Source organism: Dysidea avara, chromosome 4, assembly GCF_963678975.1.
Source record: "Dysidea avara chromosome 4, odDysAvar1.4, whole genome shotgun sequence".
Taxonomy (NCBI): Eukaryota; Metazoa; Porifera; class Demospongiae; order Dictyoceratida; family Dysideidae; genus Dysidea; species Dysidea avara.
The window spans coordinates 12,686,374-12,706,904 of record NC_089275.1 but is presented as its reverse complement, the minus strand read 5'-3'; the positions used below and the strand labels follow the sequence as shown (position 1 = coordinate 12,706,904).

Genomic DNA, 20,531 nt, shown 5'->3' with positions numbered 1-20,531 from the left:
TGTGCTTTGTTATCTCATTAACATGGCCACCTTGTTGGCCTTACTATTTCCCACAGCTGGCCATGTTAATATGGTACACTAAAACAAAAGCTCACAGACAATCTACAATTAGTTACCTCACACTTGAAGGTGACCAACATGGTGAGGTACTTCTGATCATTACCAATAACACAACAATGACTGAGTAATGGTAACTCCTCCTTCATCAGCTGCGATAGGATCAGGTAGTAATATTAGTAATGAGGTGAAAAACAGGTTACCAGAATGTGTGTATCTGTATATCAAAACATATCCTGCACATGTACGTGTGACAGACTATGAAGTGTGTGGAAGTAAAGAATGATGTTTATTACAAAGCATCAATAAACAATACCAAAGGACACAACATTTAAGTTATAGTTATCCCGGTACAAGGGTGATATCATTGATATTACACGAGTCTGAGGCGGAGCCAAGGACGAGTGTAATAACAATGATATCATCCAAGTATACGGGATATAACTATTTTATATCCCAATGCATGGGAGTTTACAGATAGTAAATTAAGTTTAGGTTTGAGTTCCTGTCACTGTGCTCATAATTTCGTCTGAACTGTGTGGAGATTCAACTTCGTAGCTACAAGGGAGACACTGCATACTGCATACAAACTGTAGCGAAGGGTGGTGTTACGAAGCAGCAGTTCCAGGTATGATTTGCCTTCATCAGAAGTTGGTATGGTGGTGTCACGTGGTGTGAAAGAGGAAAAAAGACCAACAAGTGGCTACCATAGTTCGAGATAGAACGATGAAGCTAGAAGTGATTGAAAGAGTTAGTTCTTCACCATAGTGACCGTTGGGACTGATTGATGGGGTGAAAATCAGCACAGACTGTTCTTGACATTTGTTAAACTATCGTATTGGTAACTTGTAGCGTTGCTGTATAAAGGATTAACAGTTTTCTTGTAAGATTTAACAGGTTTAAATGTTGTACTGGTGTGTTTAGTATCAATATTTCCTTATTTGGCTCTTTGGTCCATGGGTAAACAATACCATTCACGGTTATTATGATGTCATGAACAAGACTGAGTGGCTCCGCAACAGGGTGAAAAGTTATTTATCATTGGGTGATAACTAATATATCGTACAGTAGCAGCGCCCAGCTGTACGGTAGTTATAACCCAGTGCGGCACTTTGATACTCCCACGCACTGGGATTTAAGATGCAGTACATGCAGGCAAGTAGGCACGCACACGTACACATACAAACTCTTCACTGCCTGATTTTGATCACGTAATCTTCCAAAAATAAAGGACAGACAACAACAAAGGGGACCATCATGCTGCCAGTGGTTTACTGGATATGATTACGACACAGCTGGAGGGAACCCATATATATTGAGCTACATTCCAGCAACAGAAGTCCCCTGGTATAGAAATAAACTACAGGTCATTGTCCCTGTGCTATTGGTTACATAGGACACCAGAGGGGGGATACTAATCCCTACCATACACACAATGTACAGTACACACATTACACAACACAAAACACATCCAGTAGTAAGATATGAAACTACAGTACAGGACTGTAGGTGACCTCTAAGGAATCTCCTACTGTAAGCAATTAACAATGAAATGTGTGCAGTGTAGGCCATAAACTGCTCCGTAAGATACACTAATGGTTTACATCATAGTTCAATAGATACTATGTGTATTACACATACACATACCATGTAATACCGTATAGTAAAAAACTTTGGCAGTAAAAAAAGTGTGACGAAACCCCTCTGTTGAAAAAGTTGGCGGAAAAAACTTTGGCGATTGAAATAATATTCGCCAAAGTTTTTACTGTACGGTACAGTACATAAGGATAAAATGACAAGGTGTCAACTCATCAGTTATGTAGTGTAGTAAGTGTATAGCTAGGTAGCTAGCGTTGTTGTTGTAGCAGTACTTTTCGTCTAACGACGTGCTAGCAAAGGCATGGCTCTATCTCCTGCGATGCCGAGAGTAGCCGTATTTGCTTTTTCAGTGAACTCCAATAGCAGAGGTTATCACGTATATCAAAGTATTTGGCCAAATCCATCACGAGACGATGAACTAACTGACGTGCGAACGGGAAGCCAGTTGGAAATGCTATCCCAAGGAGTGCTTACAACTGTGAGACACATTCCAAGATCTCCAAATTCAGCTCGATCTTTACTGTGTGGTGGTACGAGCTGACCTCCATCTTAAGTTCTAGTTACTCAATGTGCTCATGTGATCATCTAAAATAATTGGCAAAAAAAATTTTGGCGAATTGAAAGCTATTCGCCAAATTCGTCAAAGTTTTTTACCGCCAAAGTTTTTTACTATACGGTATACCATATTAACTTACACTCTCCACAGGTACTGGGGCAACATTTTCACCTCCTTTAGTGATCAGTATCTCTTTAATACGTCCAGTGATGGTTAAGAAACCTGAACAAATAGTAAGTGTACAATACAGTCACTACAACTGTACATGTCTAGTCTATTGCCTATATAGTCATAAAAATAGGAGCATTAGCTAAAGCATACATATAAAGGCATGGCCTGTATTAACATTGTGCACTGATTTAAAATCAGCACACACACCCTGTACAATTAAGAGTACGTGCAGTAAAATATTGTAATAGCAATGAATAGAGGTGCACTGATATGGAAATTTTCCAATATACCGATAACCGATATATTGGCTACAAAAATTACCAATTCCGATAACAATACCGATATCTGAAAATAAAAGGTTTTCAGTATGGACACTACAATGAATGTTTAAAAAATGTAGCAAAAAGCTTAGAAGGTGGTCACTAAAACCTTTTGTAAAGGAAAAAAAAAAAAGAAATGTGAAAAGGTGATGATAAAAAGGTATGCAAAAAAGAAAAAATAAAGCTTACCCAACTCAGTATTTGAACCCTGGCAATCATGTAAGCCTCAACTTGAACCCCATATTTTAAAGATTGTGCTATCAAATCAACCATAGTATACTTTGGAAAATCAACCATAGTATACTTTGGACAATTATAATACTCATGTCTAATATCTGCTAAAAAGTCAAATTTTCACCAATACTGATATCGCGATACCGATATTGATATCAAAAAAGAAATAAAAAGCTTACCCAACTCAGTATTTTAACCCTGGCAATCATGTAAACCTTGACAACTTGAACCCCATATTTTAACCATTGTGCTACTATCCTATACTATCCTATGGTTGCCATTATCCTGTCAACCATAGGATACTTTGGACAATTATAGCACTTATGTCTAATATCTGTTCATATCTGCTAAAAAGTCAACTTTTCACCAATACCGATATGTGACCCAGTCTGAGAAAACCGGTCTTATCGCCCATGTCAGCAGATTCGATTTTTCACCCAGGACACACAGCTACATGAATAAACTATCTAATTCCACATTTAAAATCAGCTAGACTTGAGTGGTCTGGTTTTGCTGGCTGCTTTTCCCAAGCCCAGTGGAGATCCGTACGTGTGGTGTGGGGCCTTAATGGAGCTCTGGTCAGTCTAGGAATGACTGTATGTGGCTGTACAGCTCTATGGTGTTGAATAAGTACCTCTGCTATGAATTTCCTTTCAATTAGCCAGTTTTGAGACCTCAATGGCTCAAAACTTGGCCCAATTCATCCCTTGGCCTTCCTTTTCAATTTTTGAACACCATCTTGCCCGCCTTCCAGGGCACCCACCTCCCACCCAATTTGCAGCTCGCCTGATACAGTCAACCTCGGTTTAAAAACGATCTAAAATGGCGGGAAACCTAGTTGTTGACTACTTGCACAATGGATGCTCTGGAAGATAAGGAATTGGTGTAAAACGTGTGAAAATTTGGTACACATAGCTTCAACCATTGGCGAGCTACAACACACTAAACACTTAAAACCGGCATTTCTCGATACTTTTAAATAGGCAATAAGCCCAGTTTCGTCAGACTGGGTCACATATCGCGATACCGATATTGATATCGGTGCACCTCTAGCAATGAAATTTGAATTTTAGTCAGTGTCAATTGACAAACTATAGGATAATTATCAAACTTTATAAGACCACAGCAAGGTGAAATACTCGAATTTCATTGGGTATCTAAATCCTATAGATCCATTGTTCATATCTTAATAGATCCCTGTCTCTGGGCTGATACAAAACACAGCAACACATGGGAATTTAACTGGATAGCAAGGTGCTATAACACCCATTACAAGTTACAGGGAGGTGTATTGGGATTTTTAAGGCTACATTTGTCATGTCACAAGCAGCTGTGAAGGTACAAGCTGTGGTGTACATTAGTTGGACATTGAAACCCTCAGGCCGTGTAGTAGCACCCTCGCTTTACTTGTGCACCACAACACAGGGCCTTTCGGGTTTCTAAATTCTGTAGAACCCAGTGTTTTGATGTCTAATTATTATTTAGAGTACAAGATAGTTAACATGACTTCAGCTACATACATAGTCCTAGTCCATAATATAAGAAATTGGTACACACTCCAAATGCGGCATATTTCTACTGTTTGTGTTGGAATTCTTAAAATGTGTCCAATGTATTTGTGACCATTTCAGCAAAAACCTGCCTAGTTTGCACAATCATGCATTTTGAGAAAAATGAAATTTAAAAACTTCATAAAATTATGCATGCCACAAAGCAAGTTTTAATTGAGCCATTACTTACAGAAGCAACACAAATTGAACTATACACCATGGTAATGGAAAGTTTGAAAATCTTTGTCTCATTTCTGTAGTTCCAATGGTATGCTTGTTCATACTATCACTCACCATTATCATCCACATTACCAACATCTCCAGAGTGAAGCCATCCATCTTCATCAAGTACTTCTCTGGTTTTCCTCTCCTCCTTCAGGTAACCCATGAACACATGTCGACCACGAAAACAAATCTCTCCATCACCTCTACTGGAATAGTAGGACAACAAAACACACAAGTTCATATTGTATACTGTATGGGTGTAGTCTCCAATAACATATTACCTAGAGAAAGTTATGGCCACCTACAGTTTGGAATCCTAACATGAAGAAGTCATGGATTACACCTCAATTCACTTATTTAACATTTCCTGAGAACAAAGGGTTCAGATAACCGAGGATTCAGTGTAACTGTAATACACTACACATACACACTCACTCATTAGGATTATCAATCTTCATCTCCACACCAACCATGGCCTTACCAGCACTACCCAACTTGTATGCAGCTACAGGTACACAGAAGTGTATAATGTGGATCACAAACAAACAATACTTACTGTTGCTGTTAACCTACATTACAAGGTATTAGTCATGATAACTTACAAGGAAGGGACACAGTGTGTGGTCCAGTACATTCAGACATTCCATACATCTCATAAATGGGTACATCCAACTGCATGAAGAACTCTACCACTGAACGATCAATGGGAGCTGCACCAGTGACCTACCGGAATGTAGAGCAGTAATAGTGTGTGTATGTGTGTGCGTACATGTAGCATGTGTCTGTGGTGTGTGTGTAGTGTACAGTGTACCTCACATACATGACGTTTCCATTGCTTATATATTACAGCAATCTATCGCAATATTTATGACCGGGAAAGTAAAAACCCACCATGTTTGTAATATTATTTTTGCTACAAAAAGGTGTATAAATACACTGGGTAAAAAATGCACGCCACATTAAAATTCTGAATCTTAATCACCTCAAGTTAATGTAACCAAATAGGATAGCCTGTTTGTAAAGAGCAATTGTTCAGTGTCCGTACTGTAAAGGGCATGTGAATCACAAGCACTCGTTTATGATGAAGCAAAAATAAAGTTCACTAACGTCATTTCTTTATTGAAATAGCCTTCTTATTGTGCTGCATACAGAGGAATATAGGGAGATTTCTATACTTTGATGGTTTCCCTGTTTATGGTGAACACAGTGAGCCAAGTCCTGTCTTTTTATTTTGTATCAGTTGTGATTGATTTGTTAAGTACTTGTAAATTATTGTCAAATATGTTATAGTTCTGCACAAATCAAATTTCTTGTTGTCCCAACTGTCTTGTGCTATTAACTATCAACATACACGTGTAATTGGTTGAAACTTTGACAGTCTACTAAGTACAATACTACAGACAAACGATAAAGAAATTTGAAGAATGTGCAAACATGGTGGGTTTTTGCTAATTTCCTCAAACTCATTTTACAATAAAATATCACACAACACACCTGACATCTACACCGATCCAGACCAAGCTTCTTCCTGACTCCCTGAAATATTAACCTACAGAGAAACAAGTCATCACATCATGTAGTGGTGTACTATTCAACTAGTTCATCACAGATATAGCTACCAAACAGTGTCACTAAAAAGTGACAATCATACACACAATTTGCCAATAACAGCCCAACTATTACAGTACTAAAATATCAAAGTTAAAATACAACTAAGCTCTAAAAATGAGTGCGGTCCCTCCAGAGTGAAAAGTTATGAAATATTAAATGTGGTGGTCAAGAAATGGCTGCAATGATGTTATGCCAACCAATCAATTTTAATCATACAATATACTAGTAGGGATCATGGAGGTTTGAGTTTTCCTGCCTAATCCAAAAACCAGCCTCACTTTTCCTTCATGACAGCTTGACAGTATTGGTTAGACATAATCAAACCAAACGTGCCTCTAAATCAAGCCTAAACATTTCTATAAATTTCACTATATAAATTTCACTATATAAATTTAACGGCAGGAAAGACTAAACCCTACAACATCCAGGCTGTGGTGGAGAAAGAAATGAGACACAAAGGAGGACAAACAGTAGAGAAAAAAAGGCACATCTAGAGCTAAGTGATATCAAACAGTTAAGAAATCAAGTCTGTAGTGTTATGCTTGGTTGAGTACATTAGTTAGTTACTCAGATCAGTAGAAAATTCAAATACATGTAGCACCATAGATGTTCCTTTTGCCTACATACCATACCAAAACAGCTAAAAGGTGTGAAATCAAAGGTGGTGGGCAAGAAATGGCTGCAACCATCTTTGATTTATTGTTTTCATTGCTTCTTTGATTTCTTTTTTCATTGCATTTTTTTCTTGTTTCATTATTATGGAAATATGTATGTGTGAAAAGTATTTTCATTCTTTCTATTCATAATACAGTACACTAGTACTGGTGTAGTGTGTTAGCTTTGACACAATGTCATATGTCTTGATACTGGTTACTTGTGTATATTGTATTGGTCAGAGCTGCAGCAGTTACTAAGTGACAAGATCAATTAAAGGAATACTAAACTCACTTGTCAGCAAAGAAGTAACCCCAAGGTTTGTCTGAGCTTCCTTGTTGTTTATTAAAGCTTGTCTGCATCCCAATCTCCTACAGTTACACAATAATCACATAACATACTACAGTACTGTACATGTACATAATACAGTCATTACAGTGACCATATTGTTATCAACTAGTACATTAAAAATCATAAATTTAAAAATGAAGTAGGAATCCAAGCGATAAAAAGCAGCGAAACAAGAGATGAATGATGGTAGTTATTACAGCATAGCTCGGTGGGAAATCCCTACTTTGGCATGGTATAGCAATTATTTTGTGTTCAATGCCAAAGTAGGGATTTCCCACCAAGCTATGCTGTAATAACTACCACCGTTCATCTCTTGTTTCGCTGCTTTTTATCACTTGGATTCCTACTTCATTTTTAAATTTAATGTACTACTTTTTTTTGTTAAAGGATACAGCTAGCTATAAACATGTGACTGTTCTATTAGGGTGACTGCTGTATTAGAGTATCTCGAGTTAGCCTGCAAAGATGTGTGCTTGCCCAAAAAGGGGAGCGGTTTTGATCAATTATTAGAGTATCTCGAGTCAGCCTTCCAACTTGAAGGTGTGTGGTTACTGAAATACAGCTAGCGTAAAAGGACGTGTCATCGTAACTTCAATTGATAGATCGATAATGCGTAGAATGAAGAATGGGCATGATCTTGTGACCTATCGTGAAAGCTATCTAGTACCGGTACCTCCGTACAGTAGCCTCCGTCATAGGTTATATGAGTAAGGAATATATAACCTATGCCTCTGTACAGTAGCGTAGTCTAAGTGCATTAAATAATCTTGTGGTAGCTATTATGTTGGTTAAAGAAAGTGTTAATACAGAAAATTAACGCCTCAATATGGTTTCGTTGGATGAAGAAGGCAAGCAGCCTAATTGAAGACAAAAGAAAAGACAAGGCGCAAAGGGAACACACTCGTCAGAACCCCAAAAAGCACATCCCACTGGTGAGTTTGTTATTGTGGCGTAAAATGGTGGCCATGCACTGCTTCGTTTGGCGTCTAGGCTTGCAACCATGGTCAGTCAGTCAGACAGTCTAAAATTCAAGGTTTTTGGTGATCTTTTAAAACTCTGTATCCGGCCACTTGTAAACATTTTGTTGTATTTAATGCTGTTTTATGTATTATATGGACTAGTAATATTCCGTAAAGGTGATTTTTGTCTTGTAAGATATCTCTAGTATGATGTTTAAAGATGGAATTTTGGGCGGCGTGCAAAAATTTCAATTGGATTCCTACTTAAACAGTACAATTGTACCGTTTGATTACTCTAATAGAACATACACCAACTTCACTGTATAATTCATTAAATACTCTAATTAAATGGTTGGATAATTATTTGTGTACTGTATACACTAGCAGCTATATTTGGACTTACTGTATACTGTCAAAAATCTACTTTCTCTTCTTAACTGTGTTTAGCATAGCAAAAAAAATTCATCAAGCACTCACCGAGGCTTTGTCAAATGCCCACTTCTTGAAGCCACTGGTCTGTTGTACCTGTAGCTGAACAGCTTCTTTTATCTTCTCCCACACTCGTGGAACACCCATGAACATTGTGGGACGTACTTCCTACATGGAGTAATACCAGTTGGTCACCATTATATAACATAGGCAAGAAAGCCTGCACACCATACAGTGTACCAGTATGTCATTCAACCCATAACAGTATACACATATGGCCTGTCACACACATCACCAGTATTCACCACATTCCATGTTTACCTCTAAGGTGTTCTTAAGAGTTCCCTTCATAGCATCTGGTTGAGCAAACCACACAGTAGCACCAGAACACAGTGGAGCAATGATATCCTGTATAGAGAACAATGTGCAAAACTGACATATGACATACAGGTTTTGAGAATGGACTCAACAAAGGTAGAGTTACATGTGCTAAGAATGAGCTGACTAAGCTTCTGTACTGCTTTGGAGGGCCTACTTTATTCCACAGACTGGACCGGACTCGCGGACTAGACTAGACTGGACTCGCGGACTGAGCTGGAAACAGCTTTAAACAATAATCCAGGAATTATCCATCTCTTGCAACACTGGAGACACACTATCGAGCTACAACTGTGCTGCTGCTGCTGGCTCTTCCTTACAAGTCATGACACTAGCGCATGACTAATTAATTAGAATCCACTTACGATACATGTGTACTTACAGTGATACAGCGTGATAGAGGTTATTCTTGTAGCGTAGATGTTTCCTTTGTTGCTTTAGCACTAGTGTTACAGCTGTAAAGATGAGCCAGTAATTATTCTTAGCAGGTAGCTAGGTGCATGGCACCACCAGGTAAGATGCAAATAATCTGGCTCATCACTACAACCCTAATGCTAGTGTTAAGTACTGAAGTAACAAAGGAAAACATGTACGCTACAAGAATAGCCTCTGTCACGCTTTATCACTGCGAGTACACGTGTATTGTAAGTGTATTTTAATTGATTAGTGCGTCCACTAGTGTCATCTGATTTGTAAGGAAGAGCAGTACCAGTAGTTATAGCTCGATAGTGGTGTCTCCAGTGTTGCAAGAGATGGATAATACCTGGATCATTGTTTAAAGCTGTTTCCAGCTCAGTCCATGTGTCCAGTTCGCGTATGCGCTAGTGTTATGGTCATGACTTGTAAGGAAGAGCCAGCAGCAGCACAGTTGTAGCTCGATAGTGGTGTCTCCAGTGTTACAAGAGATGGATAATTCCTGGATTATTGTTTAAAAGCTGTTTCCAGCTCAGTCCGCAAGTCCAGTCCAGTCCAGTCCGTGGAATAAAGTAGGCTGCTTTGGAGTAATCCTCCCTCTTTTCAGTATTTCTACCCCTTACACGCGACATTCCTTTAACCCTAGACAAAGGTGAATTATATCTGGACACTACTGCTTCACAAAACTGCCTAGTTTATAGCCAGTGTAATATAGCGAATCTCTAGTAGCTACAAAGTTAAATCTCCACGCTAAATCTTGTGCACACAACAAGAACTACAACAGGAACTCACTTTAAAATTTGTAAACTCCTGCACACTTGGATATAGTTACAGGGGTGTATATCCCATATACTCAGATAATACCATTGTTATTACACTTTTCCTTGGCTCCACCTCAAGAGTAGGACTCATGTTTAACAACTATATCACTCTCACAACAGAATATAAATACAACACATTCGGGGAGTGTCTTAATACAGTACTTGACTTCGTCTCATGCTGTGTATTAGTTTTTTAGACACACACACACACGCATGCGCACACACCCTTGTGATGCATTTTTGTACGTGTGACATTGCTGTATGTAATAATATATAGTTATACAACGGGCACAAGTGCTCTGCCTGATATAAACGCACAAGCCTGAGCACAAGTGCACGTTGTATAACTGCTAGGTACCACTCACCTAATAGGTGGAAAGATCTAACGATGCAACTACATTTTTTTATAAGCTGATATCAATTGTGGCGTTCTAAAACTAACGACATTACTATGTATCAAGCATGGCCTTAACCATACAATCACATGGCAATGCCACAATCGATTGTCATGGTGAGTATCAATTAGAACAATATTATTTTAAAAAGCGATTTAAGGTGGAAGCTTCGATCAAACTAGTAAGGTATGTAACTACGTTTATATATGTGTAAATAGAGCTTTACCTGCCGTGTTTGCCTCCTTTGATCGCCATTAGCTGCTTTTAGATCGCATGTATAACGTAGTAGTGACGTTCCCTGTATGGCCCCACAATCCAATTTCGCATGTTAGGCTATATAAGAATTCGAGTAAACAATGTAACGTCTTGCAACCTATTAGGTGAGGTGTCATAGCAGCCTTAGCTGCCAGCACTTGTGCAATGTAGCACAAAACCGCAGCCAGTGCAATATAAATATATTGCACTGCAGTCAGTGCATTATAAGTTATAATGCACTTGCTGCGGTTAGTGCAGCAGTGCTATTATAGCACTCGGGGTGCCTTTGAACTGCCCACGCAGAGTGGTACATAGGATGTTAACTCACTATCATTTGAGCTGCAATATGACTGAGTGGTAGATAACTGACTAGCTGATCCTCCTATTGGGAGACACACAAGTTACACACAAGTTACACACACTGTGTTGTACAGTATGTACAGTGAGAAGTTCATTAGTAGGACTATCTGACCTCAATATAAAGAGATGGCTTGAACTTATATAACAAACCACAAAGTATACTTTAGCTACACACACTGTACAATTAAAGAGATACACATTAGGTAGACAGATGGCCTCAATATAAAGAGATGGCCTTAACTTATATAACAAAACCACAAAGCACACTTTAACTACTGTACATATACACACACTGTACACTCAAAGAGATATGAGGTAGTATACATACAATACAATATACACATAGTACACATTCAACTCACAAAGGTCATGTTGTATAGTTCTACACAAATCCTAGCAGTCCATGTGATGTTATCATGACTGACCATTACACCCTATGCCAGTGTGATCACATGACATGATAATATGTGTAGTGTATGTACCTTTGGTGGTCCAGTGGTTCCGGAGGTATAAATGAGAGAAGCACAGTTTCCTGGCTTCTGTTTTTCTATCCGCCATGACACCTCATAGTCTGGTACATCCTATACAAAAACAACACCAAACACTATTTTGTGGACAAGTACAGCCAGCGTGATGTGCAACAGACAAGTGCATATTTACAGGAACCAAGAAAGTGCTGTTTTCATGCATCCACAGGCCGATAGTTCCTAAACGAAAATTTTGTTGTGAAAATTCCCGAGGCACCTTCTTTTCCAAATTTGAGCAGAATATCACTTGAGATATGCACCTTCAAAGGTTATCTTATTTTCTTTGTATTTTTCTCCATCTTTTTGCACTACTTAGAGAAAAAAATCGCTATAACTCATGCATGCATCAGTTGATTTACTTCAAATTTGAAGTACAATAGAAGAGTCATAAAATTTACAGTTCAAATTTCATACCAATTTTTTAAAAACAGAACGTTATGAAAAATGCAAAAGAAATTTTCTGTCATGGCTACAGGGCAAACCGCTTCTCGAAACTTGGCAGATTAATCATCATAGGGGTGCATTTCGGTGGTTTTAAAATAATCAAGATAAAGACCATCGAGTTAAAACAAAAGCAACTACAAACTATGTGTATCAAAGCATGCAATCTAGTTTTGTAAATAAAAACTCACTCCTATCAGACAAAACACTGAAGGAGATAAGCGAAAATTAAAACGTAAATACATTATAATCATCTTAGGAAGGTCTTTTAGAAGAATCAAGGTTTCAAACCTGTGAGTTATAATGCAAACACTAACTACCTGTAGCAATTATGCAATCAAAATACTCTTATAGTGCAGTACACTAGTGGAGAAATCAGCTACACATTCTATTAGAGCACTCAGCTACAGTACAAGTCACAGTGTAGATAGTTCAGTTACAAACAAGTCACCCTGTAAAGAGTTCAACTATGTTTCATGTCACACTGAAGATATTTCAGCTACAAATAAATTACCTTATAAAGAGTTCAGCTACAAACAATAATTTTGACTGGAAAAAACACAGTTTTCATGATCTCTATATATAATACAGTGGTCCTTCTATTCTCCAAACTCATTGGGTTCTGAGTCTGTTCAGATAATCGAAAAGTTCAAATAATAGAACTTCTTTCAGACCATAATTTATTATTAAGGTGTCAAGGACAAATGTCCTTACATATTCACAAATGTACAGACAGAGTAAAATTGTAAATCCTTGGGTTGGGAAAATGTAGTATCTCCTAGCAACCAAGTGACAGTTATTGTTAGCACTACAAACAAACATGTACACATCAACTTATATTGGGATAGGTAAAAACAGTGGACCTGGGGACCAAGGACTCGGGCGGCCCAGGCCCGCTGAAATCCAACTCTTCTTGAATTTTCTACACTTCACAGTATTCTATACTTGTACTAGGTACCTCTGCAAGTAGTCCTGCGTGGCCAATCCACTTTTCCCCCTCGTGGTGTCTCAAACAATGTTTACACCAGTCTGAAGCTAACTGCATTAATTATAGGTCACTCGCTATTTCCCCAGAATAAACTAGCATGATTATTAGCAAAGCAAGCTTAGCTAATAATCATGCTGGAACTTGCTGGAACTATGCTTAGAACTTGCTTAGCTTAGTACTAAGCTAAGCAAGTTCCAGCAGCTCTTCACACATCATGGTGCATTTGCACAATGTTCCTAAACTACTCTAGTCTAGTAGCTAGGTGGCATAACAGATTAGTATGCTTACTGTACAGCAATACTAAATCAATAAATTGATTTAGTAGATTAATTTGCCATTCATTGATTTAATAAATGGCTCTAAAATACAATCAATTTATTGATTTAATTTTAGACCCATTTATTAAATCAGAATGTAATGGGATTTTGGTTTAAAAAATTATAATGCAAATAATATAAGAAACGCCATCATTAAACAAAATAACCCCATCGCCTCAGAAATTGCAAACCCTAAAATTGCATAAGTAAATAATTGTTGTTTCAAACTTGGATTCCTAGCATATCCTATTATCAAATTCCCGAAGACTGTTCCAATACCGGCCCCACTACCGGCTACACCAATAGTCGCAGCACCGGCACCAACAAATTTCGCTGCCATCAACATATCTGACATTAATAGCAATTAACAAAATCAATTGATGTAGTCAGCTTCAGACACTTTTTCAGAGGCACTTATAATTTCTAATTGGTGTAAACATCATGCAAGATGCCATGAGGGGGAAAAGTGGATTGGCCATGCAAGACTACTTGCAGAGGTACCTAGTACAAGTATACAATACTATAAAGTGTATAAAAGTCCAAAAAGAGTAGGATTTCTGTGGGTCCCCTGGTCCACTGTTTTTACCTAAACCTTATATTGTACTTTGTGTGGGAGGATCAAAGCGAAGCCACGTATCATAGAACAGTTATGCAGCTAATTGGGCATATATAGTACAGTTATGCGTAGAATTTAATTAAGGAATGTTACATAACAGCACACTGCAAATCACCGAAACCAGCCAAAATGATCCTACCAGTTCGTTCTACGGCTAGAAATAGATTGTATAAATACTTACTGATCATCTGATTATGGCTTTTTAAACACACTCCACTAAGACAGCACGATTGATCACGTGCGTGACATTGTAAATCGCTAAAACTAGCCAAACTAATCCTATTAGTTTCTTCTACGACCAGAATAGATTATTTAAACACTTACTGATATTCCGTAACCGAAAATCGCAACAGTTGGAGTTACTATAGAAAACTCCTCCAAGCCAGATGACCAAGAACTCAACCAGGAAGTACAATATAACATTAAAAGCACCGCCTATGCTTGTGTGTATGAAAAATACAGCACTCAGGGTGTCTCAAGGCAAATACAGGACTTGGCTTCGCCTCATGTTGTATTAGCCTCTCGACATTCCCCCTCATGCTGTATTTTCCATACACGCATGGCAGTGCCTTAACTGTAACTTATGGTATCACTATTAGTTTTGCAAGGACATATGTGTCCGCCCAAAACTCATTACGTGCAGACATTGTGCTATTTGTGTAGATTTAGTCCGTTGACCGCAAGTTAATTTAATTAATTTAACCCTTCGAGGGCCAAATTAATTTTCAAGTATGGAGGAACGCGTAACTTGCATCGCGTATTCATGAGGTAGTCACATGATTTTTTTTGTATACAAATTGAATCGCCATCACATGCTGAGTCTAATGGCGTTTAGTTTGATGCGCTATGATGAAGTACCATTGAGATATGGCCGATCAAAGTAGCAGGTGTAGAGTAATGGCGGACGATAATGGAAGAGCTACTTTTTCTTAGCGGCCTAACAGCGGAGATTCTTTTCAAACCAAGTGATACTTGGTATGATGTTGTTAGGAATTTCATGGTGAGTATCATGGTATTAGCGAATTCTTTTTACTGTGCACTGATAAGTAGTTATTACGGCTTATACTACTAGCCCATGTACTTGCATCCAATATATTGTTGGACTTTGGTCCTCGAAGGGTTAAGGCCTGCCTTTCATTTATAATCAGAGCCCTGCTCAATTACTCTAATAGAACACACATTTTAGATACAATAGTCACCTCCACAGTTTGGATTATAGAAATTTGGATAATCGATGGCCAAATAATGGAGGGAAAACTGTATATTGACACATCTCGCATTGTGTTAGTATAACTATAACATACAGGCACAATTGTTAAAACAAAACAAATTCTTACAATTCCACAATTGAGGAACTCCTCCCAGCTGATTACTCCCTGGTCCCTGTACTCAGCAGCTACAGGTTCTGCACTAGAATACTGTACCACCTTCAACACATACGCCATCTTGTCTCGGACCTGTGAGAACAATACGTGACTACCTACACAATTTGTAATACAGTGTAGCATGTGTACAATAATTTCACATCTTGTCAAAACTAGTCCGTTCTGTCTTATACATGTCATTCACAGAGTTACACACTGTAGCTTTGTTGTGTCAAGATGAAATATATCTTACTGTAATTATTAACATTACAAACTGATACAATACATGCAAAATACAATCACTAGTGTTGCACTGATACAAGATTTTACCGATATTCTGATAACCGATATTGGATAGTATCTTCAAGCCAATAGACGTAGCAGATCTGATGTAGCACAGCATTTCTATTTTGTAGCCATTTTACTAGAAATTTCATTGTGAAGGACCAATTTAGTTGAATACAGTAGCAGCATTGCTACAACAACACCTAACAGTACAGAAATAACAATGTTGTAATACAGGAAAATGCACTTGTAAACATCATTAATTTTGATGCACATGAGCATACATACATATATCTGTATCTGCTGCTTTTTTTTCATCATAGTGCTGATCCGATACCAATATACAAAAAGACAGCCAATATTTGCTTTTTCCAATAACCGATGCGATTATCGATGCAACACTACTGCAAGCATACGTACATTGTACATAAGTACACTACAAATCATTTTACTAACTGCAAAGATTTTATCCAACTGTTTCTTATCCTCAGCAATTATCACTTGAGCTGTACAATTGTTGGCAATATGGCAACACGCCTCTGTAGTGGAGATGTATGTGAAATAATGACAACTGTACACTACACACACTACAAAAACAGCCTTTGGTTACCAGGCTAGCTTGGTCAGTAAACCAGCACTGGGACAATTGTAACCTACTCAGGTGCTGTGAGTTACCATAGGCAAATCCTCCTGGGACAGGCACAAAAGTCTGTACCATGTCTCACAGGTGAAGGTGTGGGTACCGAAGTCCCATCTGGACAATTCTTCAATGTAAGATGTACACAAACACATGCACGCACACACTCACATGCTACATACCTGCACTGTTGGTTGGGTACACACCCACTCCAAGTCCTCCAGCCTATAAAACATCACAATCATATCATGGGTACATTTCAGCTAAAATAGGATATTTATCCACAGTACCATTAAATTGTGTTACTGCTGCTGGCTCTATCCAGTCCAGTACACAGTTTAACATACCTACATCACTGGGCTATTTATAGCATAAAATTTCCACCTAGGTCAATGTTTTTTGCGTGACTTACAGCACTTCATCTGACATAAGCATGTGCGTGTATGGAACTATGGATGCGTGTGTACATGCATGTGTGTGTGTGTGTGTGTGTAACTGTGTATGAGAATAGGCAAGTGGTTGTAGCATAGACCTGGTAATCAAAAGGTTCCAAGTTTGATGTCCAGTCGCACCAAATTGGTTGTGTTGTTGTTTCATTGAGCAAGAAACTTTACTCACATTGCTCCAGTCTATCCAGCTATTCAAATAGGGACCTGCTGTCAACTGGGGAAGTGACCCACCCAGCTTTAACATCAATGGGTACCTGGTGTTAACTGAAGAAACAAATTCCAACTGTCCATGCCTCACACAATGGGTAAAGGTCCAGGTGGGACTTCGAGTGCACATATTTTCACCTATGAGACATAGTACAGCCTCTTATGGGTTACTAGTCCAGCCCCAGGAGGATTTTCCTGCACTGACTCACAGCACCTGAGTAGCGCACAGATGTCCCAGTGCAGATACACTGGGTAGGCATGCTGAAAGGCTTTGCTTTTTGTTACATCAGGCGTGCACCCACAGCCGGCTGTGGGCGTGTGCCTGGTTTACTGAAATTGTTTTTGTAAAAAATGTTCACACAGACAACCTATCTATGCTTGTCTGTGCGAACCCATGTGAGCAAAATTGTTAAATAATGATAAAGAAGTAACAGCGAAATGAAGTCTATATTAAATTTCTGCACAGGTGAACTTTGCTTTCTTTATGGCGGACTGAAATACGGTTGTGTCAAACTATAAATTAAATTAAGAAGATACTTCTGTGCGTAATATGTTGGTAATACCTCCTTAGTAGTGCATAGCAACGTAATTGAACGAATTACGAAATTTCGTGAATTACAAAATACAAGAATTACATACTAATAGCTAATATTATTACACGACCAAAACCCCTATTGGTTAAAACCGTAAAATAGTAATACATATAGTCTCACGTTCATCTGAGCCCTCATTTCTTGTTAATAACTCTTGTTACATGGGCCAGCTGCCCATACACTTAGTATTGCTGTGTAGCCCTTTAAACGCCAGAACTGTTAATCAAAAAAGCACTTTGATACTCAAAAAAGTGCTTTGATGCAGACAAGAACAAGTGAGTTATGAGGCTTTAAATATCCCATTCATTTCATACAAACCATTCAGGCTCGCAAACATGTTTACAACATGAAAACATGCTTGTTCCAGTACAAAACCATTGAGAGTGAACACATGTTCACCTCTTTGTTATTACTATATTTGGCAGGCTCAGGTGAATGCATACGGCTATATATAGTTGGTTAATTCCAGATGAGTTAGCTAGTTGCATGATGCCTGGTTTTTTAGAAGTAGCACAACATCAACTTGTGTGAGTGTGACGCTGCCAGCCTCCACATGTCCACATGGCAGACATGGTAACACATCACTTGTAGGTGATGCAGCTAATGGCAGCACCCCTAGTTCTGCTGTGTGGTGGAGGCTAGGCAGGGTCAGGGGATTCCCTTACGTTAGCCTTGCAAGTCAACCAGAATGCTTTACATTATGCACAATACACCAAGTCTCTGACTCAGGTCCCTACAATTATTGTCTATGGTGTATCCACCTTCTTGGGGGTCCTCTCACCTGGCCTAAATTTCAAAAGCTTATAAATAGGTTATTTAGAATCCCCTGGATGAGTGAGTGTGTACCTTCCATGGAGGGTTGGGGCGGAGATGATGATTTCGAGAAAGGTGATGGTCTCTGGACAAGCATAAGTGTGTGTGTACACATGCATGTATTGTATGCATGTAGCGTAGTCACATACAGTGTTTTAGCTCAAAGTGTGTCTCAGTTGTGATTGGAACCCATAGTAGTGATTTCCTGGGTTAGGTGATAAGTGATGGCTAAATTACAACCAATCAACATGTCTGATCTAAATATCACAGGTGGTCTATACACAGAGGTGTCACCTTTATTGCAAGCTGTCCGAGCCTTTGTAAGTCATTTTTTTAGGCCAGTTGCAAGGTAAAAGAATATTGAATTATAAAGTTTTGCAATGGCGTATACTACCATCTCTGTAGTTTTGAGTATGTACCAAACACAGATACAGCAGTTCTGTGGTACCTCAGCACCACTCAAGTACTGGAGTCAGTACAAACAAATCTTTCTACAGCAGGAATAGTAACCTACTGGAGAACTGTGCCATGTATCACGGATAGAGATCATGGAATCTGATGTTTCACACTACTCCACACAATAATATCACCAAGCAAGATACCAATTATATGACATCATTTTAATTACACAAAACTTGGAAGTCTGCACAGCACAGCACCATTATTATCAATAACAATGATGTCACCAACACCAAACAATTTGCTCCAAGGCATCACAAACATGTGAACTACATTGTCCAGTCCTTCACTGTACAAAACAACTAGTCAACATGTTCCCATAAGATAACTATGTGGTCTTGTAATGTACACTAGTACATAGTACAGTCCATAGCACAGTCAACTACAGGATAGTGCATTACAGTGTGTACTTTACTACAACATACAGTACCCAGCCTTGAATCTCTAAGACACCACAAACTAACTTATTTGGAGGATAAAATTTTGTGGAACTCATGTTTGTATATACACGAGTCTGGTTTCAGAAATACCAATGCACACACCACACAAAGGGGGTATCATTCTAGCAGGACCCGTTCTACAATCTGCAACAGCAGTCAAAAGCTAATATTTGGTTTTGGGTGTTGACTTTAGTTTACAAAACATTGTCTTGATCATTGCCCTGGTTCCTATTATTTTTGCTACAGTATATCTTCATACACCATTTACCCGTGCAGCTTTGACCATGCTGGGAAAACAGCCTGACCATTGTGGTTCATGTAGAATTGGTCTTGTTCACTGATCTATCACTTCACAGATCATACATAGTACAATAGTCACTAGAAGGACATCTCCTTTTTACACTACACACTCACCATAATGGCAGACAGAAGAGATATATGCCACTCTGGAGAATTAAAGCCCAGGATACAGACGCCATGAAATGGCTCCATTCCCAACTTTATCAAAGACTTAGCAGCTCTCGCCACGTCCCCATAGTAATCTTGCCATGTCCAGGTTTTCCACTCTCCATTTCGTTTCACCCTTAAGGCTGGGTGATCAGCCAGGCGCTGAGAAGTTTTCTTGAACACAGCACTAACCGTAGTTGGTGAAGCTGAGGCTGGTCCTGACAACATCGTCTAAAACAGATAAGCGAAACATAGTGTAAGTGAATGCGGCTGGGAACGCTGGAAGAAATCCTGTTAACTCGTTAAGTTACTTGCCTTAACGTTAACTTCGCCATCTGGCTCCGTAGTCCAGTGTTTAGTTGTCGGCATCTTCTTGTTGAGGCTACTGCTAAGTGCTTCTCAGTCGATCGTTCTGAGTTCTTGTCTTGGGGAAGCACTTGTTACACTAGACGGGCATCAGAATAATATTTAAGGCGCTTAACTCGTATTTTAGGCGCTTATTAGCGCTTGATTATGGAGTAAAGTTATTTGTGATGTACAGGACTCAGAGTTGAGCATAACGTACATGTACAGAAGTGTTTAATATGTCCACATCTCTCAGCATGATCT

At 38.8% G+C, this 20,531-nt stretch overlaps 1 protein-coding gene across 7 annotated transcripts in view; it reads right to left on the bottom strand.

The window, feature by feature from the left end:
- LOC136253055 (long-chain-fatty-acid--CoA ligase ACSBG2-like) overlaps positions 1 to 20,404 on the bottom strand; it is a 193,263-nt gene extending 172,859 nt beyond the window's left edge. For 2 of the 7 annotated variants that reach the window (XM_066045641.1, XM_066045644.1), the window contains exons 1-15: positions 20,238 to 20,404; positions 19,890 to 20,153; positions 16,697 to 16,739; positions 16,334 to 16,416; positions 15,566 to 15,685; positions 11,822 to 11,920; positions 11,702 to 11,773; positions 11,308 to 11,361; positions 9,038 to 9,124; positions 8,765 to 8,884; positions 7,272 to 7,348; positions 6,207 to 6,261; positions 5,315 to 5,435; positions 5,148 to 5,217; positions 4,782 to 4,918 (exon numbers count right to left, since the gene is read on the bottom strand). In XM_066045641.1, the coding sequence (XP_065901713.1) occupies positions 4,782 to 4,918; positions 5,148 to 5,217; positions 5,315 to 5,435; positions 6,207 to 6,261; positions 7,272 to 7,348; positions 8,765 to 8,884; positions 9,038 to 9,124; positions 11,308 to 11,361; positions 11,702 to 11,773; positions 11,822 to 11,920; positions 15,566 to 15,685; positions 16,334 to 16,416; positions 16,697 to 16,739; positions 19,890 to 20,153; positions 20,238 to 20,291 (1,456 nt within the window). In that variant the 5' untranslated portion in view covers positions 20,292 to 20,404. The other 5 variants (XM_066045638.1, XM_066045639.1, XM_066045643.1 and 2 more) reach the window with 5 other exon arrangements.
- Positions 20,405 to 20,531: the final 127 nt, after the last annotated feature.